Source organism: Morus notabilis, unplaced genomic scaffold (genome assembly GCF_000414095.1).
Source record: "Morus notabilis unplaced genomic scaffold, ASM41409v2 Scaffold518, whole genome shotgun sequence".
NCBI classification, from domain to species: Eukaryota; Viridiplantae; Streptophyta; class Magnoliopsida; order Rosales; family Moraceae; genus Morus; species Morus notabilis.
In genome coordinates this window covers 984,543-1,011,930 of record NW_010366577.1, presented here as the reverse complement: position 1 = coordinate 1,011,930, position 27,388 = coordinate 984,543, and the positions used below count along the sequence as shown (strand labels likewise).

General features: G+C 36.0%; 1 protein-coding gene across 1 annotated transcript; it reads left to right on the top strand.

Annotated features, from left to right (window-relative positions):
* Nucleotides 1–2,463: 2,463 nt before the first annotated feature.
* Nucleotides 2,464–10,803, top strand: LOC21409793 (ABC transporter B family member 19). Its single transcript, XM_010110669.2, has 10 exons — nt 2,464–3,116; nt 3,221–3,275; nt 3,522–3,697; nt 4,369–4,569; nt 4,906–5,165; nt 5,260–5,576; nt 5,673–5,896; nt 6,013–6,832; nt 6,934–7,175; nt 9,339–10,803. Exons 1-10 carry the CDS (start codon nt 2,871–2,873, stop codon nt 10,545–10,547), a joined length of 3,750 nt encoding a protein of 1,249 aa, XP_010108971.1. The 5' UTR covers nt 2,464–2,870; the 3' UTR covers nt 10,548–10,803.
* The last annotated feature ends 16,585 nt before the right edge of the window (nt 10,804–27,388 follow it).

Here is a 27,388-nt window from a genome sequence, read left to right as displayed (position 1 = left end):
TGATGCATTTCTTAGCAAAACGTAAAAAATAAAAATACATTGATGGATCATACTCTCATATAATTTCATGCTGATTTTGTGATGTAGTTCTAATTACTAATTAGAAACTGATCCAGATATATGATAAATTGTTAATAAATGATATTATGCTTTTTTTAAGGACAGGTATTATATTTGTACTTAGTTAAATGAAAACTACATAATGTAATTCTTCTTTTAATTTCGGATTGGAGATTTGAACTCTGTATCTTATGTTAAAATTAGGTATGAAGTTAACGCTAAATTATACCAAGTACTATATTTAGATGAACTTGAAAATTAGAAAAATAAAAGAGAGAAAAATTATACACTAACGTAGGAAAAAAAAAAAAAAAGCAAAGATTGGCTTTGTACCTGCACCGACCGAATGCTAATGAACCTTTCCTCTTTATTTATGGAATCAAATCATGGCCGATAATTATGAATTTTTATCTTCATTAAGATAATCGAATCATGATTTTGAAGATAATAGTGCAAATATCTTCAAGTGTGTCTACCTAACATCCATGTGATTAATGATATTTTCATACATTTCTGTTTATTTATTTTTGCTCTTCTCTGCATTTAAAGCACACTAACTATATCTATTGAAGTCAACTTCAGTAGGGAAGCTATAGAGTGTGTTATTCCCTGCCTTTCATTGCATTGCCCTATTATTCCAAATAAAAAAACAAATAACTAATGAGACGTTTGGTTATCGATTCAGAATCATGATTTATAATTTTTATTTTTAAAATTTAAATTTTTATAAAAAAAAAATTATAAAAAATTAAAAATTATGCTTCAAATTATGAACGAACTCTTAAAATAAACATCTTATAAATAAACACTTTAGCCAATATAATGTGTTTGTCCCTTTTTTTATTTTATATTTTTTTAACTTCATAGTGAGCAAAAGGCACGCTAGGTAATTAGTGGGTTTAATTCCTTTGATTTGGTATTATTTTATTTTTCAAAATTTTGAATTAAAGACGATTTGATTGGAGCTGCTCCTGTGGACATGGAGGTAAAAAAGGAGATCCCATATCAATGTCTATGTCCTTTGGGCAGAGACACAATTAGTATGGCATTGTGCCACATGAAATGCTGCAAATGATAGCAGAAGAAATACTGTTTGAATAGTAACTTCACCAGTCCAATTATTGGCTAGTTGCTTTCTTTCTTTTTTTTTTTTGGGGGGGAGAAAATCGAAAAATTCAAAACTGAAAATGCAAGAAAATGAGTTTGTTTGGCATGTGAAGGATTGATAATTTTTTTAGCTCAGTTGCCACTTTCTTCTTTGGCCAGAAATGAAAATGGGAAAGCCACTTTCTTTCTTACGATGATCTGACTAACATGTTGACCAGTTCAAATCATAAAACACAATGATTTTGAATGAAAAAAAATAGTTGCTGTTTATAATCATATTAAAGTTATTTATTATAGAAGCTATCTTTGGGAAATCAATGGTATACCATTTTCTTCTCTCTCTGTGTTTTTTTTTTTTTTTTTTTTTCAGTTGTGATATATAAATCTAGCTTATTGAGACAGAAATGAAAGGGTATATAAAATGAAAAGAATTATTCAACAGCTCAGGAGAAGCCAATTTTGAGAAGTATTCCCAGAAAATATATATAGAAAGTCTGCAATAACACATCCAAAATGTCAGTAAAAAAGGTGCTTCTGAAAATGGCTCACAGAGAAAAGTATAAAGCAATGCAAATTCCAATACGAAATAAGAAATCCATACCCCATTACTTACTTGCAAGTACACACAATTCTTTTTTTTTTTTTTTTTGGTGCATGAAAATAATAATAATTCAAAATAAAAAAAAGGCAAGAGATTTTGAGGAGGAAATATCAACAAGTATCTTTTGACCAATAAAGCTGATCCTTTTAATAACAATAACTATGCCTCCTCAGTATCGTATAGTAGCCAAGGAAGCTGTAATTACTATCTTCCCTAGTAAAAATAAAAATAACTTTTTCTTCACTTCATCATATCCACCAACAAATGTTTGCCACGTTTATGCTCTTCTTGATCACCTTTTTTTTTTCTTTTTAATAAATACATTGTTTTTTTTTATATTATTATTCAACTTCTTCCGATCCCCGGAACAAGAACCAAAGCAACCCCAAGTTAAGTAAAGACAAAAAAATTCAGAGAACGTTTGATTGGAGAATTCAAATTACGTGATTTAAATAATTTTTAATTTATATATATTTTTTATAAAAAAAATACTATAATAAATCATAAATTATAATTTAAATCAGAAAATGAATCACTCTTCACCCTAAGATTCCCCAAACCAAACTTAACCAGTATATAAAAAAGAAAAGGAAAAAAAAAAAGTTGCTCTAATTTTTCAGTTTTCATCTTGTGAGAGTTGTTCACTATAAAACACCACACACCTGTCTGTCTCTAAACCTCATTTTCTTCACTTCCCTTTGACCATTAGTCAACTCTCTCTCTCTCATATTCCGGCAAGCGTAGCTATAGCCCTGCTGGGGAGTAGTCTGTCTAAGGCTAAGGCCTCTCTTGGGCTGATAAACTAAAAACGACATTGACAGTTCTTCGAGACAAAAAAGAGAGATAAGGATTAAGAAGAGAAAGCTTACTTTAATTTTAGATCTCTCCCTCTTTCTCTATTCAATGCCCAGAAAAGGCCATACCTCTACGGTTATAATTTAATCACAAGTACTAACCATCGATCTTCTTCACTTTTCTTTAATGGCAACAAACCCACTTCACTGAAGCCATCAACTTTACCAATCTCTCTCTTTTTTTTTGTTTCTTGCTCTTCTTTTAGTTTACTGAAATTGAAAGTGAAGAATCTTTTGTGGGTATTGCAATGGCGGAGAGCGCAGAGGCAAAGACATTGCCGGAGGCGGAGAAGAAGAAAGAGCAGACACTTCCATTTCACCAGCTCTTCTCTTTCGCAGACAAGTACGATTATCTCCTCATGATTTCTGGTAGTGTTGGAGCTGTCATCCATGGCTCTTCCATGCCTTTTTTCTTCTTGCTGTTCGGCCAGATGGTTAATGGCTTCGGCAAAAACCAAATGGATTTAAGAAAAATGACCGACGAAGTATCCAAGGTCAGCTGTTCATGAATCATTTATATATATGATCGGACCATTCTTTTTGAATTAACCAGAGTCAGATCTGAGATCTGATTAATGTCATTTTTCCTTTTTTGCAGTACTCTCTTTACTTTGTCTACCTAGGCCTTGTTGTGTGCGTCTCATCGTATGCAGGTATGTTTATTGTTCATTGTTTGAACTTAAATGAAATCGTCTCTTTTTTTTTTTTTTTTGTTTCTTTTTGGTTGGTGCTCAAATAATAAGGTGATATGTATATGTATATAGCAATCCGGACTATATATATAGGACTAGACGATGAGCCCACTTGGTATATATATATATATATATTAATATGAATGTTTTTTTTTTTTGTATAGATTATTCGTTTTGACGTTGAAAATAATATGTGTTGATGATCAGAGATTGCATGTTGGATGTACACGGGAGAGAGGCAAGTGGGAACGCTGAGGAAGAAGTATTTAGAGGCTGTGCTGAAACAGGACGTGGGTTTCTTCGACACGGACGCTAGAACTGGAGACATCGTCTTCAGCGTCTCAACGGACACTCTTCTCGTCCAAGATGCCATTAGCGAGAAGGTTTTCTTTTTCTTTTTCTTTTGTTTTTATAAATTAATTAATAACACTTGCTCCTCTCTCTTTCTCTCTCTTGTTTCTCTCTCTTGTCTGTCTGTCACACATGCATATGCTCAGTCTCTCACCTTCTCCGTTTTATTTCCTCTCTCTCTCTCTCTCTCTCTCTGTACCGCAACGGAAAGAAATCTATAGTTGGCTTTGGCATAGTTCTCGGGGTGGTGGTGGTGATAGATCGTCACAGAAGAATGAAGATGGCAGTGGCTTATCTGGGGGGGCACGGCGGTAGTTGGCAGTGGCATTAATATAAAGGGTCCCCCACTACTAAATCCTCTTCTCCTTCATCACGCGCACGTTAGCAATCACTTCTTAACGTGCGCCACTATAACCACCTCCATTCCGTTTCTTATCGTTGCGATTTTCAAAAATTTTTTTTTTTTCGCCTTCAAATCTCTTGCAATCTTGACAGTACCCAGATGACAGGATTATCATAAATACCCGTTGGAGGCGCACGTTAGCAACCACTGCTTAACGTGCGCCTGTTCCGCTCTTGTTTAGCTATATAGCCAGTTTTTATTTGTTTACTACAGTTCGTGATGGCGCACGTTAGCAAATCAGAAAATGAAAAAAAGCTGAATGTGTTCAGTGGTGCGTGTTTTGTTTTGTTGGTAATATAGGTGGGAAACTTTATTCATTATCTGTCAACATTTCTGGCGGGGCTGGTGGTGGGGTTTGTATCAGCATGGAGGCTTGCGCTGCTGAGTGTGGCGGTGATTCCTGGCATTGCCTTCGCCGGTGGATTATATGCCTACACCCTCACTGGCCTTACTTCCAAGAGTCGTCAATCTTACGCCAACGCCGGTGTTATTGCCGAACAAGTTAGTAGTTTTTTCTTCCTTACTTTTTATTTTTTTTTCTCTCACAACAAAACAAATTTCTGAAATGATGGGTTTTTTCATGTGCAACGAACCACGCCTGAGAGTTATTTTTTCCACTACCTCTCTCTCTCTCTCTCTCTTTTTTTTATTTTTGTCCTTTTTTGTTGGTTTTTTTTTTCTTTAATGATTATGGTTTGTGTTGGTGCAAGACTTGTACCAATGAATTCTTAATTTGACAGTGATGCTAATATTTTTATGTCTGCTTCTAAAGGGTTAATTCTGGGCTTCTAATTATTCTCTCTCTATCTTTTTTTTTTTCCTTTTCTAATTGCATAGGCCATTGCACAAGTTCGGACAGTTTATTCTTATGTTGGAGAAAGCAAGGCATTGAATTCATATTCAGATGCCATACAGAACACATTGAAGCTTGGGTACAAGGCTGGAATGGCCAAAGGATTGGGGCTAGGATGTACTTATGGCATAGCTTGCATGTCATGGGCACTTGTTTTCTGGTATGCCGGTGTGTTCATCAGAAACGGGCAGAGCGATGGGGGGAAAGCCTTCACGGCGATTTTTTCCGCCATTGTTGGTGGCATGTAAGAAAGAATTCAAGCTTCAGAACTTTTCTTGTTTTTACCATTTCAGATGAAAAGACAAATGATTCTCATATGGCAACTACTGATGTAACAGGAGCTTAGGCCAGTCATTTTCGAACCTTGGAGCATTCAGCAAAGGCAAAGCAGCTGGGGACAAGCTGATGGAGATCATTAATCAGAAACCGTCTATAACTCAGGACGCATCGGATGCGAAGTGTTTGGCTGAGGTCAATGGAAACATAGAATTCAAGGATGTAACTTTTAGCTACCCATCAAGGCCGGACGTTTTCATTTTCAGGAATTTTTCAATCTTCTTCCCCGCTGGAAAGACTGTTGCTGTTGTTGGTGGTAGTGGCTCGGGAAAGAGCACCGTTGTCTCTCTCATTGAGAGGTTCTATGATCCTAATCAGGGTAATTAATATTTTCTCTTTTGTATTGATCCTAATAAGAGAAATTCATTAGAGTGTATTAACGCCCTTTTTTTTTTTTTTTTGGTTGGCTGAGCAGGGCAGGTTTTGCTGGACAATGTGGACATAAAAACACTGCAACTAAAATGGTTACGTGACCAGATTGGGCTGGTAAACCAAGAGCCTGCGCTGTTCGCAACCACCATATTGGAGAACATACTCTATGGAAAGCCTGACGCAACAATGGCTGAAGTCGAAGCTGCAACTTCTGCAGCAAATGCTCATAGTTTCATAACTTTGCTTCCTAATGGGTACAACACTCAGGTTGGTATCGGGTTTACATCATCAAAGACTAATAATCTTGCAATCTAGAATATTAGAAAATCAATGCTCAGAGTAATATGTTAATTATGTGAGCTTTTTTCTTGATCCGAAACCAGGTAGGAGAAAGAGGAGTCCAACTCTCTGGTGGCCAAAAGCAGAGGATTGCAATTGCGAGAGCGATGTTGAAGAATCCCAAAATCCTCCTCCTTGATGAAGCAACGAGTGCGCTCGATGCAGGGTCGGAGAGCATTGTTCAAGAGGCTCTAGACAGGCTCATGGTTGGAAGAACAACCGTGGTTGTAGCTCATCGACTCTCCACCATTAGAAATGTCGACAGCATTGCCGTTATACAACAAGGACAGGTTGTTGAGACAGGAACCCATGAAGAATTGATTGCCAAACCCGGTGCCTATGCATCCTTAATCAGATTCCAAGAAATGGTTAGGAACAGGGACTTCTCAAACCCGTCTACCCGTCGTTCACGCTCATCACGACTAAGTCACTCCTTGTCCACAAAATCATTGAGTCTTCGATCAGGCAGCTTAAGAAACCTGAGCTACTCATACAGTAGTGGTGCCGATGGACGGATAGAGATGATCTCAAATGCTGAGACAGAGAGGAAAAACCCAGCACCAGATGGTTACTTCTTCCGCCTTCTCAAGCTGAACGCCCCTGAATGGCCATACTCCATTATGGGCGCCGTAGGGTCCGTGTTATCCGGTTTCATTGGCCCAACCTTTGCCATTGTGATGAGCAATATGATTGAGGTTTTCTACTACAGAAACCCTGCCTCAATGGAGAGAAAAACCAAGGAATATGTTTTCATTTACATAGGAGCTGGTCTTTATGCTGTGGTTGCATACTTGATACAACATTACTTCTTTAGCATTATGGGAGAAAATCTCACCACTAGAGTGAGAAGAATGATGCTTGCAGGTATACAACATAACGTTAATTTTTGTTTTCGTTCTGTGTATATATATATATATATCACTATCATGATTCTCTTTTTGATTCTCATTTCTGTTTTGGTTCAGCAATTTTAAGGAATGAAGTTGGGTGGTTTGATGAAGAGGAGCATAACTCAAGCCTTGTGGCGGCTCGTTTGGCGACGGATGCATCCGATGTAAAATCCGCCATTGCTGAAAGAATCTCTGTTATACTCCAAAACATGACTTCACTACTCACCTCATTCATTGTCGCTTTCATTGTGGAATGGAGGGTCTCACTTCTCATCCTAGCTACATTCCCACTTTTAGTCCTTGCCAATTTTGCCCAGGTAAATAATTTGATCTTTTATCACATATAAAAAAAATGTCAGTCCTTTTCTTTTGTCAAATTTCAATCACATTTCTGTCAGGTTTTTTTTTTTTTTTTTTTTTTTTTTTTCTTCTTTGGACACGATTTTGATCGCATTATGATGTGATTTTGATGGTATCTAATCCAACTAATTTAGAAGTAGAAAGCCGCACCATTTTTTTTTTTTTTTTAAATTTACAAAAGTGCAACTAATTATACGTTACATTTTGCTTTTATAAAATACATTATCTTTTCCTCTCTCTTTGCTCTATTATGCACAAAGCCTTGCTGCTTTTAAATTTGAACCTCTTTTTCTTTTATTATTTTTTTAATTTATTTAGAGGATGACCTAAGTCCAGCGAGAGAGCATATGGGACTAGTGTCAGTTACACTTATATTTATATTAATTTTCCATACGTGTGTCAGATGTTACATCTGCATTCACTTCTTTGGAATCTAACCTTTCACCACATCCTAGTATTAAACGACAAAACCAGAAAAACAAACAAACAAACAAAAGTGAACGTGTCACTGTTCCTTTCCACTGCACGTGCTTTCACCGTTTCTGGTGCATAAAAAACTCACTCTTTTGAAAATAAGTCAGATTGGATATATTACTATAATCTCTCCTGTATGACATCAAAGGAATATTAGAATATAAATAAATTGATTCCATGACCACCCATCAACTTCCATACATCTTCCATGTTTATTTCTTCGAGAATTTTTTTTTTCTTTTTGATATTTGTTTGATTATATGAATATCTCGAGGTTATGATCTTTTTTTTTCATGGTTTTTCTCATTAAAACTCCAGAGTCAAACTCAGAGAGCTTCTTGTCCCTCTTATAAGTTTTTACCTGCAAATCACAGTATATTTCAGTTCTCTGTCTGAATATAAAGGCCCAACTTGAAGGTCCTACATTTCTTTTTTCTTCTTTCCCTTCTTGGTACATGAGCTTTTTTTTTTTAAATTTCTTTTTCTTTTTCTTTTTTAATTGCTCAGATTGGTACATGAGCTTTGATTGCTTTCTTTACTCCATATCCAAGACACCCATGTGAGAACCACCAGAAAACTCTAGGCCCGTGATCAGATTTACACTATAAAAATCAACAAAAGAAAATTTCTTTTGGCAGAGATTTTCTCCTCTTTTTTTTTTTCTCTTTTATTTTTATCTCCTTTTTTATTTTTGGTTCTTTTATTATTATTATTATTATTGTCATTCATTGATGGTGTCAGCTAACTTGCGCTGAATCCCTTTTAAGTATTGTCGTTTTGAGGGTTCAATCAATTAAGTGCTCCAGAAAATGTGTTCGTTTTCAAACTACAGGACCGATTCCTCTGGCGCTCTGTCTTGTATTACCAGTTTTTCTGAATTTGCGCATGCTCTATGCACAGTGAAAATTTTAAAAACACTGTTTTTGGACGTACCTTGCGCATTATATTAATGTCTTTGTCTCGTACAAAGATCACCAGGAAGAACCCTCATCTTCTGAATGATCATGTTTTATTACTTCTCTGTGCTTGGATTGGTCCCATTAGAGTAGGTGCATGTATTAAGCAATAAGTGCTTACCAACCCCAGAAACAATTCAAATAATATATATAGCTAAAGGAATTCTCTTTGGAATAATTATAGAAACAATGATATGCTGATCACTAAAGAAAAGACTAATATTCCGTTAGTTCACAAGTTTGAACAAAAGTTAGAATTTCTGTGAGAAAAAACAGTGGTATACATGTTTGAATTGTGGTTCAAACTGTGAACCAGAAGGGCCATGGATAGGATGTTCATGTGGCCCCATTCATTTCGCTGATTCGAGTTTAGAATTCGAGTTTTGCTACAGTAAAAAGCTCTCACAAACAATCACATTTAACTTTTTTGTTACAGTAAAAAGCTCTCACATAAAATCACATCTCAACTCGAATTAAAAACTCGAATCAGCGAACTAAACGGGCCCGTAATTTAATTGGAAATAATTGGAATTTTAACTTAAAAGTACAGTTTCTTTTCCTCAATTGTTGTTATAAGACGGTCAATGAAGTAATTAGTTATGTGTAGGTTCAAAGTATTCTTCATTTCAAAAAACAGATTATGATGTATCATTGTCTCATTCTCATGTTTTTTAATGGCATTTTGAACAGCAACTCTCTCTCAAAGGGTTTGCCGGAGACACGGCGAAGGCTCATGCAAAGACTAGCATGATTGCTGGGGAAGGTGTGAGCAACATCCGTACAGTTGCTGCCTTCAATGCCCAAAACAAGATCCTCTCCTTGTTCTGCCACGAGCTCCGTGTCCCTCAACTGCACAGCCTCCGCCGCAGCCAAACTTCCGGCCTCCTTTTTGGCCTCTCCCAGCTCGCTCTCTACGCCTCCGAAGCCCTCATTCTGTGGTATGGTGCCCACCTTGTCAGCAAAGGTGTCTCAACTTTTTCAAAGGTGATCAAGGTCTTTGTGGTCTTGGTCATTACAGCCAACTCGGTTGCAGAAACTGTTAGCCTTGCTCCGGAGATCATCAGGGGTGGTGAAGCTGTTGGCTCCGTTTTTTCAATTCTCGATCGTCAGACAAAGATTGATCCTGATGACCCTGATGCCGAACCGGTGGAATCAATCCGTGGGGAAATTGAACTTAGACATGTTGATTTTGCATACCCTTCACGGCCTGATGTCATGGTGTTCAAGGATCTAAGTCTAAGGATCCGTGCTGGCCAAAGCCAAGCACTTGTTGGGGCTAGCGGTTCTGGAAAAAGTTCGGTCATTGCTTTAATTGAGCGGTTTTATGATCCAGTCGTCGGGAAAGTTATGATCGACGGAAAGGACATCAGGCGTCTCAACTTGAAATCCCTTAGGCTCAAAATGGGGTTGGTGCAACAAGAACCGGCCTTGTTTGCGGCCAGCATTTTTGACAACATTGCCTATGGCAAAGAAGGGGCAACGGAAACTGAAGTGATTGAGGCAGCCCGTGCAGCCAATGTGCATGGATTCGTTAGTGGATTGCCGGATGGATACAAAACTCCAGTCGGGGAACGAGGAGTTCAGCTCTCCGGTGGGCAGAAACAAAGAATAGCAATTGCCAGAGCGGTCCTTAAAGACCCAACAATACTTCTGTTGGACGAGGCCACAAGTGCCCTCGATGCTGAATCAGAATGCGTGCTGCAGGAAGCACTTGAGAGGCTCATGAGGGGCCGAACCACTGTGTTGGTAGCACACCGCCTGTCGACAATTAGAGGTGTCGACACCATTGGCGTCGTTCAAGATGGACGCATCGTGGAACAGGGCAGCCACTCCGAGCTAGTGAGCCGCCCTGAGGGAGCCTATTCAAGACTGTTGCAGCTACAACACCATCACATTTGAGATAATGCTGATCTGATAGAACGAAAAAAAAAAAAAAACAACTATATGGTCTTGTTGGGTGTTAATCAATCACGTGTGCCAAGTTAATTAACCTTATGCGTCCATTTTTCTTTTAGTTGTAGATATGGGGGATGTGGAGGTAACATCTTGAGAACTGTTGGTGACTATTGCTCTGATTTTCTCAATGGAGTAGCAAAAAAATGTTGTATTATCATAATTAATGTTTATTCTGTTGCAGAAGCATATCGTATTATAATTTTTGGCTTGGTGAAATATATATAAATATTATTTTTGAAGCTTGATTGTATAATATATAATATAATATACTTAAAGCAGCCTCTCCAGAAACCTGCTTTCTGTCCCCAAAACTTTCCCAATTCTTGCCTTTTCCTTTGCATCATGTGTTTAAGGTCCACAAACAAGCACAATAGAATAGTTAAATCGCCAAGAAAAAGGCAAACTTCTCTCTTTTCTACACACAATGGCGACACATTCATTTGTGCTGAATTATTGCAAAGTAGGAGACGGGTAAAAATTCTATTACATGTAGATGTAAAGCTGGAGAGTGTCTGGGATCCACTTATGGATCATAGCATTATCTATTCCTAAAGGTATTGTGATCGATTTACCCTTAGATTGTGTGTTCTTTGTTTTTGTGCATTTATCAAAAAAAAAAAAAAAATAATAATAATAACTACCGAGGCTAATCGAGTGAGGTACACTTGTAATATTTAAGTGGACGTTTAGTTCACAGATTTAGAATCATGATTTAGAATTATTTTCGATTTACGTGTATTTTTATGAGAAAAAAATACTATAATGAACTACGAATCATGATTCGAATCATAACACGAATCCTTATACCAAACATCCCATAAACGTCCATAAGTTCCTTCACAGTCAACTATTAACTCTATAGTATGACTTAATGGGGTTCATTTACGGGCCATAATATATTATTAGTGCCTCTTGAAGCCCTTGTGGTCGATCCATCGTGTGTTATTTTACGTGTTTCTGCCATTTATTAAAAAAAAAAAAAAAAAAAAAAAAAAGACATGTGATGTGTACTAAAGCATATGAGGTCCCCACATTCAAGGCCAAATTTGCTTCTTTTACGGTTACATCATTCAGTCGAGGAAGATGGGGCCACTCTAAGCATTGTACAATTCATTGAGTGCATTTCTTTTGTGAATACAAAAACCACTTACTCTCCGTGTATTTAGTGGGTGAATCCGAGGGTTTCAGAAAATGTCCCGTCCATATTCAAACATTTTCCGATTCTTCTATTACAATATTGATTATTGTTTCACTAAAAAGCGAACGACCATATGTGTACTTTGGTCTGTGGAAAAGCAAAAGCAACAAGATAAATAAAAAAAAAAAAAAAATAACCAGGATTTGGACAGCTCACTAGGGCACTTTTTCACAGTTCAATTCATTGAATCACTGTGTAGAGTTTGGGAGAGAAAAGAGAGATACTGATCCATGAATGAAACGGAATGGAAAACTGATTCATCATGCATTAACAATCTTTACTTTGATTCATTTTCTTTTTAATTAAATAGCTGGATTGACACTAACAATCCAACACAAGCCATGAATACTTCTCACTAGTGTTGTTAGTCATCCCAGACACAGCGGGATTAAGTTGGATAAAATTCCCATATATATGTTTGCATTATCTCCTGTATATATTGCCAAATGATATTAGAAGGTAGTTTTGAGTTTGAACTCATGTTTTGACAAGTTTTTGGCAAAGTAAAAAGTGTTGGATGGACAACTAACTCTCTCTCTCTCTATATATATATATATATATAAATCCTCATAAGTAGTGGCGAATTTAAGTACAATTCAGTGAGAACTACTGCTCTCCACTCAAATTTTTTTGAAAAAAAATGTTTCTTTTAAAAATTTTAAAATTTTACACTTACACCCCATTACAATAATATATGCCCTCATTAAAATAAATATATTTTCTTATATGTCCCCATAAAGATAATTTATTAAAAAAATTTAATGTACGCTCCTACTAAAATAAAAAGCTAACTCTGCCACTGCTTATAAGTTACAATGTGAGAAAAATTAGTAGGTCCTACTAAAGACTAGTGAACATTAAATTTATAGCCCGGAGATAGTCTCAAGCGCTTTAAATGAGACTTAAACCTAGGCCTCTTATCTACCAAGCAGCGTGAGAGTAAGCTCCAGTTTAACACTTTAATGGAAACTTTTTTCTTGATGGATTACTCCTGATTTTCATTTTTGATCCAGTTTGTCACCGGTACTAAAATTGCCGAATCACTCCTGAAATTTTAAAGAGATAATCATGGTTAAATCGTTTGGGAGTAAGCTTGTCACGCCCTGAAGCCGGGGTTAGTGACGTAGAGACTCGTTTAGAAGTTAAACGCAATTAAAAAAGTAATTAAACATTTATAATCATAATAATCAAAATCAAAGTAAAATATTAAAGAAATCTTCAAACGAGCCATACTATTTAGCTGAGAATAAATTACAAGAAAGTTATGAGGTCGCCCGCACTTCTTGATTACAAGAGGTTAAAACTCAAGCCTCTGGCATCGTTCATGGCTTCACCCACAAGATATGCAATATTGTACATACATGAACATGTAAATAACATTACAGACATCAATCATAGTCTAAAAATCTAAAGTTAAGAGTTTACAGAATTTACAATTCTTACATTTACTCACAAGGAGGAAGAACACAATCCTCTCTTAATCGGACGGTAGCAATCTAACTCCGCTACTCCGCACTGCTTCTAGAGTCGCTTGAGAGGGGTTTAATATTTATAAAATAATAAAATGTGAGCGAAAGGCCTAGTAGGATGTATTTTGAAATAACTTTATAAACAAGTAAATAAATGAATAAGTAATTAAATAAATATAGACATTTAGTTCCAACACAACAGCCAAAACCTAACATCCTTTTTCTGAAAGGAATATAAACTGAAAATTCCGTATTACAGGCATTAGCAAGTAATTCATTCTCTGATGAATTACTTACACAACCATAAGCATAAGCCTTTACACCACTGTAGTGGCCCGGTCCGAGTTTCGGGTTCTGCCCCCAAGGATACACTCTCCATATCCTATCTAGGCCATCAGCCGGTTTACCGATTCGCAAGATCTCTTAAGAAATCGTTCATTAAACTTTCTGAAATAGTTTATTATAATTCCAATAGCTTAAATTAAGGTATTATTTTTAAAATGCTTTTCTTTTGTAAACATGCCATTTCTTTAAACATTTACAAGGCCAAAACTCTTTTGAAATTAGGCTATCAAAGAAAGGGGTAAGAAATCCTACCTCTCAAGTACCAAACCTGTGACTAGCATTGCACTGTTCTGACTTTCACTTCCTCAAAGCCCTTCAATCCGAGTCCTCAGCTAGCACTGATACAAACAACACTTTAGGTTCCAATTCTCATTCCTAAAGCAACTCAATCTCAATTATACTCTTTGATTTCCTATTAGTGTGCCTTAATCAAATTTCAAATTCCATAAATCATTTTATGTTTCAAATCATCATTCTAAGGGTTTTTTATTCCAAAACATGGATTAAAGATGCTAATCCATCTACTCTATATCCCCAAATGAAGCTAATTTGGGTTCTCTTTGAAAATCATGATCAAAACAGGGTTTTCCAGTAAAACAGGGTCAAACCCCGTGTACACCGGTCGACCGGTGACAGAGATGTGCAACACCACCGGTTGACCGGTGGTGTGCAATTCGGTTGACCGCATAGGTCGACCTGGTAGAGTGCAATCCGGTCGACCGCATAGGTCGACCGGTGGGAGCCTGACAGCTCGACCGACAGGGCCGATCTGAAGAAAATTCGGCCAAAACCTACAATTTCAAGTCCAAATTCAAAACATTTCAAGGGGAAACAACCAAATCTAGGTTCTAGTTACCAAATCAAGTCCATAGAACCAAAAATTCCCAATTTCTACCATGTTTCACCCAAAATCCATTTTGAACAAAAATAGGGTTTCTAATCCGAAAAAATCTAAGATTCAAGAGAGGTTTTTCAGAAATCTTACCTCAATTCCTTCTCTTGACGTTGAAATTTCTTTAAATCCTTCTTTGGTTCAAGACCCGGTTGATTCGAGACAAAAATGGAAGAGAGAGAGAGAGAGAGAGAGAGAGAGTGAGTGAACGTGTGAGAAGAACGAGAGAGAGAGAGAGTGCACGGGAAGGAAAAAGGGAAAGAAGAAAAAGAAAAAGAAAAAGAAAAAGAAAAAAAAAGAAAACCCGGTGTTAAAATATTTAAAGACAGTCCAGCAAATGTGTCTACACACACTTCTAGGGTAAAAATATAAATATTTACAATATTTAAACCCCTTAGAAATATTTAAATTTACACGTCAGAAATATTTAATAAACAATTATTAATTAATTAAATCGGATTAGACACACTAATAAATCTTAATTATCTTAATTAATCTCGTTTAATTTCTCGATGTGTTACAAAACTCTAGTGTACCTTAATGGTAAACTACTTCGGTAGGAAGTCTTCACTTGAATTTATGCCCTTGTCTAAATGACTAAAATATAACATTACTCAGACTTTTGAGAGTACTTAAGCTACAAGCATTGTACTACTTTATTTATGAGGCAGTTTATCACCGGTACTAAAATTGCCGATGTATATATATATATATATATATATATATGTGTGTGTGTGTGTGTGTATAGTTACATTAGATGTAAAATGTGTTAGTTCTTAAGAATTTTTATCAAAAGAATTTTTGCTGTGTCTGGAGAAGAATTCTCGAAATCAATGAGGGAATTCGATTACTTACGAATTTGAATGTTAGAATTGCAAAATGAAATGATGTACTTGTGAACCTTAAATGAGATATGATTACTTATGAACTTGATGGGATTGCTCACAAACTTTGAAGGTTGAAATTGTTAAATGAAATGATACTTACGAACCCAAGTTGGAGTTGTCAATTTGATTCTCGTCACTATATAACAGCAATGAAGAGAATATTTTACAGTGTAACCATTTCTATTGAAATTTCAATTACTATACAATTAGAACGAACTTATCTCTGCGAAATTTCAAAATTTATTCGTCAGTCTTAAAGTTAGGGAGTAGAACCGCAAAAAAAAAAAAAAAAAAGAAAAAAAAAAAAACGAAGTTCATTGAGTAATCAGCTAAGAAGAAAAGTTTGCGAACCAAAATGATAGATTTCCCATAGTACAATAACTAACAATACTAACAACTCTTAAGAAAGAAAGAATTTTAGCGTAACCGATAAAATTTTAATAAATGAAATCGGTTTTAATCCGCATCAAACATGTCCTTTTATGGATTCCTCTATAGTTGGGCCTCATGCCGATATACAGGCCTTGTTTATTTTGCGGATTTGAGTTTTCAATTCGAGTTGAGATGTGATATTTTATGAGAGTTTTTCATTGTGGCAGAAAAAGTTAGATGTGACATTTTCTGAGAGCTTTTTACTGTAGAAACCTAAAAATAAAAACTCGAGTCGGTAAAATGAACGAGGCCATAGTATACATTTTTTATCATTAGATTTGATGAAAATTTGAAAGAGACATTTTTTTAATATAGATTTGATGATGAAAATTAGAGATCCACTAATGGTTCATTCTTTCAAGTCTTATTGCAGAAATATCTCTCTCTCTAATAAGAAAATCTCAGCAAATAGTTGAAAAGTGGGAAATTTGCACTTAAAAAAAAGGATAATTATCATGGCTAGTTTCTAAATTTTGAGCATGATAACATTTTGGTTTCTGAACTACTAATTTAATAATTTTATTTTTTTGACAATTTTGATTTATTACATTAAATTGACGAATAATTTTTAAAATTTAACAAATATAACTACGTATCCAATGCATGATAATTTAAAAGTTTCTAAAAGAGTTAAATTATATATAAAACATTTATGTGAAATTTTCTGTTATTATATTATACGATAAGAATGTGATTTTTTACATTAAATTTTAAAAATAATATATTAATTTTGATATCACGAACCAAAATTGTCATAAAATAAAATTCAGGAACTAATATATTAAAATTAAAAAATTTAGAGATCAAAATATCACTATGTATAAAGTTCATATCAAACCCACCTAATGTATCTTGGCTTCCCTATAAATGCTTCTTCTCCCTTGGGTATTGTACATGCAATGCATACTTTATGATTTTTATTTATTTATTTATTTATCTATTTATTTTTAAGGGGGTGAGGGGATAACTTAGGGTTTGTTTGGCACAATAATTTAAATCATGGTAATTCTAATTATAATTTTAAAATCAGAATCATAATTTATAATTTTGAGTTTAAATCATGATTCTGAAATTATAATTCAGAATCAGAAGTTTGAATCACCTTGAATCAAGAATGAATATAGTTTTAAAATTATAATTTAAGCTAATTTAAAATATCACATCAAATTTTTAATTATGATTCAGAATCATCTAAATTAAATATTAATTCCGAATCATAATTTAAAATTACTGTAAATAAATAATAATTTTAAACTAAAATTTAAAATTATGATTTTGAATCAATTATTAAACGCATCCTTATGCGTGGAAGGTTCACGGTGGAAAATGGAAAGGGACATGTCATGATAATGAAAGGAAAGTGGCAACAGTGGCAGGGAAACAAAAAATGGCGTAGGTATTTTGTTAGGCTCTCTCGGCCTTTTTTAGATTCTTGGTGGGTCCCTCTGTTTATGAGTTTGGTGGTGAGGATAACAGTGATTATGTGTTGACTGTTGTTAAAATTAGTCCAGAGAGGTCTGACTTGCCGAGGGTCCGGCCCATATCTCAGGCCGTACCATTTTTGTCGTTTAGTCTGTCTGATTCTGATAATTGTTTGGTTCTAGTGCAGTGTAGTGTACAATGGTCAAAATAGAATCCAATCAAAGTTGATCAGTTATTGCTCTCATTCACTGTGCAATTTTACCCTTTTCCTTCAACACTCTGCCAAGGTGGGGCCCATGCATAAACTGGTCCCTTGTACGTAATTTTTTCTGCTTCTTTGGTAATTTTGAATCTTCTGTATGATTTCAGAGTTCAAATACCTAAGAAGGCAAGAATTATCGTTTTCTTTTCCAGGCCATTAGGGATTCTAGTGGCATTAAACACTGACTTAGTGAATATGATCATATCTTGTTCAAATGAAGTGTAAATTAATAAAGTTAATTACGGCTAATGGTATCCAATTGACATCTGGCTCCTTCCAATTGATTATAGAAATGGAACGTCTCAAATATCATAGCGTTTTTTCTTACGGACTGAAACGAGGAACCCGATAGACCCTTCAACAAGTTCATTATAAACCCATCGAGTTGGTCAACATCAAACCCGCCCAAAATGTCACAAATGTTAAGAACATTAACAAAATCAACTCCTATTACAATTAACTATTTTTTTTTTCCTTAGCATACCATTAACTAGTTGGGAGCATAGTGGTGGTAGGTCTAGTTCTAGATTTGATCATAAGTGTTGTGAGTGATCTTCGTACTATAGGTCTTTTAGTCTCAGTCAACTGCTTCTATTCATCGATTGTAGTGATTTTTTTACCAAACGAGCTCTTACCGCAACTATAGTACCCCATTGGCTGTTGGCACTCGTGTTCATCTTTGTATATCATTCATCTTTACTTGTCGACTGAATCCAATCTTTATCCATAATCAAATATCCTCATATTTGGTGGTCATTTGTAGGGCTAAAGAGGGAAATAACATAATTGGTAGAGTAATTAGTAAATTATAACATATATATTTTTTAAAAAAAGTAAATTATAGCATAATTTAATATTTTAAGTTTTAAACATTATTAAAAACTCAAAAATACTCTTAAACCTCATTTTCTATCTCACTCTTCCCCCCTAAACATCTTTTTGTTTATTTAAAAAAATAGTAAATTATAGCATATTTTTATAAATAGATAGATCGTATTTATCATATATATATATTTTTTAAAATACCGTATTTACTAGCAAATATCATATTTATCTGAAAATTTAGGCACAGACTCTGGCGACTGTTTAATACTGTATTGATCATTAAATACTGTATTTACTAGTCAATATCATATTTATTCAAAAATTTGGGCACCGACTCCAGCGACCGTTTAATATTGTATTTTCTGATAAATACCATATTTACTAGTCAATATCATATTTATCTGAATATCCGACCACCGACTCTGGCGACCGTTTAATACTATATTTACCGATAAATATCGTATTTACTAGTAAATATCATATTTATGCCCACCATCTCCGACTTCCGTTTAACACTATATTTAGCGGTAAATACCGTATTTACGAGTAAATACTGTATTTATTAATAAATATCATATTTATCCTAAAATTTAGCTACTGATTCTAGCGACTGTTTAACATTATATTTACCGATAAATACAATATTTACTTGTAAACAATATATTTATCCGAAAATCATACCACTGTCTCCGACGACCATTTAACAGTCGATTTACCGATAAATACAGTATTTACTAGTAAGTATTGTATTTACTTATAAATATGATATTTATCCGAAAATCCGTCCACTGTCTCCGACGACCGTTTAACACAATATTGACCGGTTAATTTTACTAGTAAATACCATATTTATTAGTAAATAATATATTTAACTGAAAATTAGGTCGACGACCGCTTAACACGGTATAAAATACCGTATTTATCCTATGAGATATGCAAAAATAAATATTTTGTTGCTCCTATGCTTCTCTTAATAATTTACTGCTCGTCTGTGGTTTTTACTCGCGGAAGTTTGAGCTTCCCATCTGCGGTTCTCTGTTTATGCAATCTTGGAGTTCTCAAGTGGAGATATGGTATTAATATGTTTAAATCCACAACGCAGTGAAAAAAAAAAAAAAAAAAATTCCCCACTCTGATTACTTAAGCCAACATTGCATGATAACAGTATATTAATCGAAAACAATACATAGTTGAAACAAATGGTTAAAGTACTCATGAAGATTTAAATTTACTGCAAAACAAGAAAGGAACATAAATTAGGAGGCTCAGGAAAAGCCATGGAGAACCCAATGAGATCTGCAAAAATAAGGATCCACATAGAGAGGAGGGAGACGAGAACATCGCGGACCGAATGACGACGTCGCGACATATAATTTGCAATGCGAGATCTGCTCCGACACCGGCGTCAAATAGCGGTCTCTTCCTCCGCCGGCGTTGCGACGAAGCTCCTCCATCTCCAAATACATGTCCAGCGATGTCGCCGAAGGCCCTCTAACTCTGCAAAAACTGTCCGATCAGCTTCGGCGGCGTTCCCTGACTGGTCTGATGCAGCGAGTAATCGTAGCTAGAATCCGCCATTCATGAGGAGAGGGAGATCATGACGAGAGAGAGAGACCGGGAGAAGAGAAAGAGAGTGTGTGCCCGTGAGAAAGGAAAGCCTACAAGTAAGGATAAAACGGGAAATTACTTATTAATTATTTTAAATGGCAAAATACAGATATGCTACTATTTGCTAGCCCTAAAAGAATATGCTATTTACTTTAAACATCGATGTTAAATATGTTATATTGCGTATTTTCCCTCATTTGTGACTGTATTAAAGTTTACATGGACTTAATTAATAAAGGAAATTTTGCCCATTAAAAAAAAAACACTAAACTGCTTTAAAAGATTTTTATCACTTTTCAATGTCAATTCCAAAGAAAAAACATCAATTATTAACATAAATATTCAATAACAAACGTTAACTCTATATATATATATATATATATATATATATATTTGAAAGGACGTTAACTCAATATTTCAAGTTATACCAATTAACCAAAAGAAATATTAAACAAAATACTATGTAATGACCCCATATCAAATATTAGTTAAAACTAAGCCTAGCTTATCTAATTCCTAACATATAGTAATTTAGCAACAAGTTCACGACTTCGTCATATACCATTGACAATATCAAAACATCATCATCATCATCATCCTTACATTTCCATTGTCATAAGTCAATCACATATTCATTAACAAATAAAATAACTATATAAAAAATTAGAAACATTAGACTTAATAATCTAATAAAAAACCCTAACATAAAGTAGTTGAAGCTCCAGCTTACCAAAATCACGACTTCAACGGCGTGGTTCAAAGCGGAGATCAGCGACAAATGTTGGGAAGCGGCGGAAAAAGTTGATTACTTGTAATCTAATAGGAAAAAATATGAGATAGGGGATATGGAGGAAAGAAGAAAAATAAGGAGAATTAATAGATCCAACCATCCAACGACAACATTTGTACTCGCTAAACAAAAAAATAATCATTGAATTAGAATAAAAGAAGTGTCATTTTGGTTAATGGGGGATTGGAATTAGTGAATACGTTGAAAGCCTTTTCAGATTTTCCCTCCAAAATTAAAGTGCGTTAAGAACCACATGAATCTAACGTAGCACAACATATTCGTCTAGTTACTGTTCACATCTTTCTGAGACGACAAGCATTCTGGCAACTGTTCATGTCATTCAACTACAACAATTGTCGTCGCCCCAAACGTCTGAGTATTTTTGCCTCTTCAAGGACGACAAATGTCGTTGCTAAAACATTTTTTTAGTGGATCACATTAAATGGCCCATGTATTTTTTTTTAATTAAGAAAAAATGAGGATATGTTCGCACCCTCTCATTGAGACTGGGACTCATTTGTAAGTAGGGTTGGCAATTCGAATAGTGACACGATGTCACGACTTGAAACCCTCACGAAGATAACAGGTTTGAGTTTACTATAAATGAGTTTGAGTTATAATTGGGTTGACACAATTAACACGATTAATAAATGGGTTGGGTTAAGGTAGCTCCTAACACGAAGAGACACGATTAATAAACGGATTAACACGAACACGATCTACTAACACGAATTGCCACTCTTATTTATAAGACTCATGTAAAACCCACTTGTAGGGTCCACTTTTTGTGAGAAAGTGAGATATAAGCCTTTCAGGACAAATAAAATTACTCATTAAAATGTGACGCACAATACTTTTCATGTTGTCGCCAAGTATTGACATTTACTGATGATGACATGTGGTTGCCGGAACTTTGATCATGAAAAGTGAAAGTTCTTGTAATATAAGAATGGAGCCAATTTAGCAAATCAGTGAATCTGAATCGATTTAAGAGTATCATGATAAAAAAGGATGATCTGGACCATATACATGTCACCCCTTTTCCTCATCCAATTGGAAATATGTAAATGATACAAAATTACCAAAAGGACAAGCATTAGAAGCAATAATAATGAATAAGAACTCTATCAAATTAAGGACATCTTAATGTTTATGATTAGTATCAGCTTTTGTTCTCTTCTTTTGCCGAGCCAACACAAACCCCAAGTGATAGATAATACATTTTAACAACCGGCTTTATTCTCTTACTGAAAAATATGTCACATAGTTTGAGCTTATAAGCCAAAAATCAACAGCAGTTCTTATGTACAAGAAAATGAAAGGTTTTGTCTTGGTTTTACATATATAGATCAAACTTAATGCTTCAAGTTAGTGATCACCAGTACCAGTACTGCTTCTGCTGTGACTCATGTAAAAAGAAAGATGCTCTCCATATCAACTACGTGGGATCAAATCATACTCATTATCATTAGGAAAAGACTATATATATATATATGTGTGTGTGTGCATGTATAGATATATTACATGGTTATTTTTGTATATTAATCCTTATGTGAAATAAACTTAATATGTTAAGATGTTATTGAACCCATTAATGTTGGAAGATCAGTAACTGGGTTCAATAATTGAGATAATATTAGAGGACGTTTTGATCAAGTGGCTTTTATCGTTTCAGATACAACTCTCTAATGTGACCTGTCCATGAAGGCCAGCCATAACAACTCTCTCAATAATTCCAAACCTATCAGTAATTGTGATATAAAGATAAAACCCTCTTAGCTAGAGAAGGGGAAAAAAAGAAAAAGAATAAAACATTAAAACAAATAAATAAAAAAGTTTTGATTCATGCAAAAGAAAATTACAAGATCAAATATTGTTTAATCAATTAATGTCCAGACTTTTGATGACCAAATCTCGACTGATTCAGTTTGTCTGGTTGCGATCAGAAGAACAGTGCAGTGATAATGTGCTGTCTTGTTGGCATTAGGGCTTATTACATACATACATACACATATATATATACACACACACACATTTCACTGCCAAAGGTAAAACGACATAATGTGGCAGTACAATATATATGCATTTGAGGGAACCAGATTAATCAGGCTATCTGGCTATATACATATGGTGATTTGTATATATCAATGAAATTTATAACTGTGAAAGGTGAAACCAAAGGCAAATAAAGGCCAATTATTAAAAGAAATAAAAATAAAACAAAGTTGTAGCAAGTTTCAAGGGATAGAAGCTACACTCGCCTCTTGAAAAAATGCTACAAATATGTATGTATCTATGTAAAAAGTCGGCTAATTACAGAGTTTGTAACAAGGAAAATCTGTAATATCCTTTAAACTGGACTATAATGCAGAAATATAGACTATTGAACCACCAAGAAGAATCTTCCAAGTTCATTGCTAGAGAACCAAGCTTCTCAACAACATGATTTCCTTCACGTAAATTATGAGAAGCCCTATAAAAAATTCTATCTTAGTAACGACTGCACGATCCTAACGGGAAAAAAACTACCACGAATGATACGTGGGCGGGCTTGACTCTAGAAGGAGGCAGAGTCCAGGAGAGGCTAGCCTACTGGATTGAGTTAGCGGCCCAACTAGAGGAGACTGGGGCCCAAGCCCAGATCAAGGGTCTGCTAAAGAAGGGTAATTAGATCAGCAAAGCAGAAGGAAAAGAGGAAGAGCTTCCAGAAACAAAAGGGAAGGAGGCACGTGAGATCAGGGTGCGTAAGAGGCCAAGCAAATTGGATGATTTTGTGATGGGAGGAGGCCGTTGCGAGAGATCCGGGTTCCTATAGCAATTATGTTCTTTGCATTCAGCCATAATTAGATATCTTTTCTATTTTTTGTTTTTTCTAAGAAAATCTCGTTGCTTATATAGAGATTTCCAATTGTAATGTTTTTTTAAGCAATCAGTAAAGTTTACCTGTGGGAGTTTGGCACTGACTCGAAGAGTGCGATTTCATTTTTATCATTGGTGCTTTCATCGAGTTCACCATGAGGAACGACGAGATTGTGGAGATCATGAAGGCTATGGAGGAAAACTTCAAACAACACTCGGACGGTCAGCTGGAGAAATTCACTGCCCTTCTTGAGAAACATATGGCCACCACCGAGAGCCGATTATCCCAGATTGCCCAGAACCAATCCGATCCACCAAGTGGTATGACCGGTGCCGGAGCTGTGATTCGGGTGGCCGGTGGAGTTCGAACTGATTCGGACGTCACTCCAACGGATCTCCATTCCATTTTGAAGACGCTGCGTGTAGATGTTCCCCGGTTCGATGGCTCCAACGTGGACGACTGGCTTTACAAGATCAATAAGTTCTTCACCTTACATGGGGTTGATCCGGCGATGCGACTTGCTGTCGTCGCTTTTCACCTTGACGGTGAACCGTCCACGTGGTATCAATGGATGGAGAAAGGGGGCGCTCTCACGACCTGGGAGACCTTCCTTCACGAGCTGCGTAAACGGTTCGGCACTTCAATTTATGATGATCCACTGGGTCGCATCTCCAAGCTGGTCCAGAGAGGACCTGTCTCTCAATTTCGTGCTGAGTTCGAGGCCCTCATGACATGAATTACAGGTGTTTATGAACCTCTGTTTCTGAATTTCTTTATTTGGGGATTGAAACAGGAAATCTGATGAGAACTTTTGATTGCTCGTCCCGCTTCCCTCGCCGACGCTATGGCTATGGCCCAGTTGTTTGAGGAGCGAATTGAGGACCTGCTTCACTTTCAAAAACGCGAGGGAACTCGCGGCTCTGTCGGTGGCCCTGGCCGACCTGCTCCGTCATCGACCTGTTCAGGGACTCAAATGATTTCCTCAGTAGGCGGGAGCTCCCTTCAGTCCCAACGAGGTGGTACTGCTTCGCAGTTGTCCCCCCGATTCCTATTCGACGCCTCTCTCCAGCCGAAATCCGGGAGAAGCAAGAGAAGGGCTTGTGTTTCAGCTGCGATGAGAAATACAACATCAACCACCGGTGTAAGAACAGAGTACTCCTGATGTGTGGAGAGGAGGATGACTCGCAGGAGAGCGAGCGCGACCCGGAGGTCATTAATGGGGAAGATGAGGAAGAGGTCAGCCTTAATACTCTCTCTAACTCTCTGAACCCTCAAATATTTTGGATTATGGCTTCTCATGGGAAGGAGAAACTGGAGGTGTTGATCGACACTGGCAGCAACAACAATTTCGTACAAGAAGCATTAGTGGAGAAATTGGGTCTCTAGTGGGAATCTTCGCGCCGGTTCAAGGTATACATGGGGAATGGGCAGTACTTAGTCTGTGACAAGCAGTGTGTTGGGTCGCCTTGGATATGCAGGGGCACCGTTTTGTTGTTGATTTGTTTGTTCTGCCAATATGGGGCTTGGATGTAGTGCTTAGTATGCAGTGGCTCCGCACTTTGGGACCTTGCTTACATGATCACAACGAACTCACCATCGAGTTTGTTGGCAGGGCAAGCAGGTTAAGTTGGCCGGAAGTACAGCCGCACCAACTAGGCAAGTTACTTTTTCTCAGTTCAGTGCCATGATTCAGAGAGGGAGTGTTCAAGGGGTCTACTCGCCGAATGCCACGTTCAACAAGGCTGGAGACCAGGCCTCGTCTGGGGCAGAGGAGATTGCCAAGCTCGAACTCGCATTACCTTAGGCAGCCCAAGGATGTTGGTCTCCGAATCGAATTCGGATGCGGAAGCGTGGGGGCGGGGAGGAGGTGGATCGCGTATAACAAAAATTTTCATAAAAATTTTGAGATACTCTATAGATTATATTAATTTATGCACGAATAAATTAATCTCATTAATTCATTTATTAAGGACTCAATTAGGAAAAATACCTGGAGGCCGACTCAAATGATAACTTGAGTTCTTTGACCTCGAACAATCCTTGCTCCAAAACTTTGTGTTTAGAAAACCAATGTCTTCCACGTCAATTCCTAGAATCCACGAAGACGTGTGTGTGGGCACACATGAGACAAAATGGATTACAATAAACACTCAAATTTTCACAAACACCAACGCATGCATGATGTGGAATTTTTAGAGAAAAAATGTTTCCTTCTTTCTATAGAGAAATTTCGGCCACCTATAAAATTAGGGCAAAAAACCATTCTGAAAATTGTCTCAAAAATAGTATTTATAGAGTAGAAGTCAAACTTCTAGAAGGAATCCAATCTCTATCTCTAAGATAAAGCTTGTTAATTATCTCCTATTTGAATTTTAAACAAAATGTCCTATTCCCTTATCTCTTAGTGTGGCCGGCCAAGATGGGGATTCTCATCCCTGTGTGGTGCCAATATCAGATAGGAAGGAAGAGAAAATCATCATTTATCCTGTAGTCCAATTTTGACTCAAATCCAAATTCCAATTTAAGTCAAACTTAAATTAATTTGAATTCTAAATTGAACAACTTATCAAATAAGTTTAAATGGATAAATCTAGATGGCAGAGCCAGGTTTTCTGAAAAAAACCTAGCCTCAATTCCCAACCGTCCCTTATAGCCAAGCACAGCCATGGCATCCGAAACAACCAGCTCTACCTCTGAAGTTTCTTCTCATTCCAATCAAACATCTGCTCTTCCAAATTTTGGAAATTCTGGAAATTCTGGAAATTCTAAAAATCTTTCACTCCTTTTATCCTTAAGTACCATTGATTCTCTAATGGACAGTGATTCATAAAACACATTCATGAATCGGAGCTCCTACTGGTCCAAGTACAGAATCAACCCTCAAGAGAATTATTTATCTACTTCTTTCTTAAGAAGGAATGGATTCCATATCGTATAATAACATTCCCGGCTACCTACTTCATCATGTCTCTAAAATACAAGGAATAGGATTTAGGATCTCAGAATCCGTACCGAGTAAATCAAAAGACACAAATTCATAAATATAAGTCTGTTAAGAACTCAGGATGAAGATCATTCTATATATGACCATCGGTAGACTCAATTAGAATTTCTATACTTAACGGAAATTATTAGAAATTCATATTGTGTCTGTGTCCTTGTTCCACATAATCTCATTATGCGAAATACACTCATTCAATATCTCGCCATATTAACAGTGCGGATAATACCGTTCCATTCTAAATGGGAATGACATGTATTAATAATGTTTTAATTAAAGATTCTGAACTTTAATTAAATTCATTATGAACATTGCTTTTTGATTATTATCCTTAAACATTATCCTCTCGTATATAACACTTATATACAATGTTTAAGGTTACATAAATAATCACAGAATTTTCATTGATATTCATAAAATATTCATAAATATATGCACATAAAATAATGAATAAACTCTTTTATTAAATAAATAATAAATATCCTATTACATCTTATGCTTCTAGGACACCATTCCCAACAAAGGACTCATCCGGCGTTACAAGACAATTTTTGAGGAACCTAGACGGTTACCACCTTTTCGCAGCATTGACCACCGGATTCACTTACAACCGGGCACTACCCCTGTCAACGTTCGACCCTACTGATACCCTTATTTCCAGAAGGATGTCATGGAGAAATTGGTTAAGGAGATGCTTGAGTATGGCTTCATTCGTCATAGCACTAGCCCGTATTCATCACTCGTCCTTTTAGTTAAGAAGAAGGATGGCTCCTAGCGATTCTGCGTTAACTAC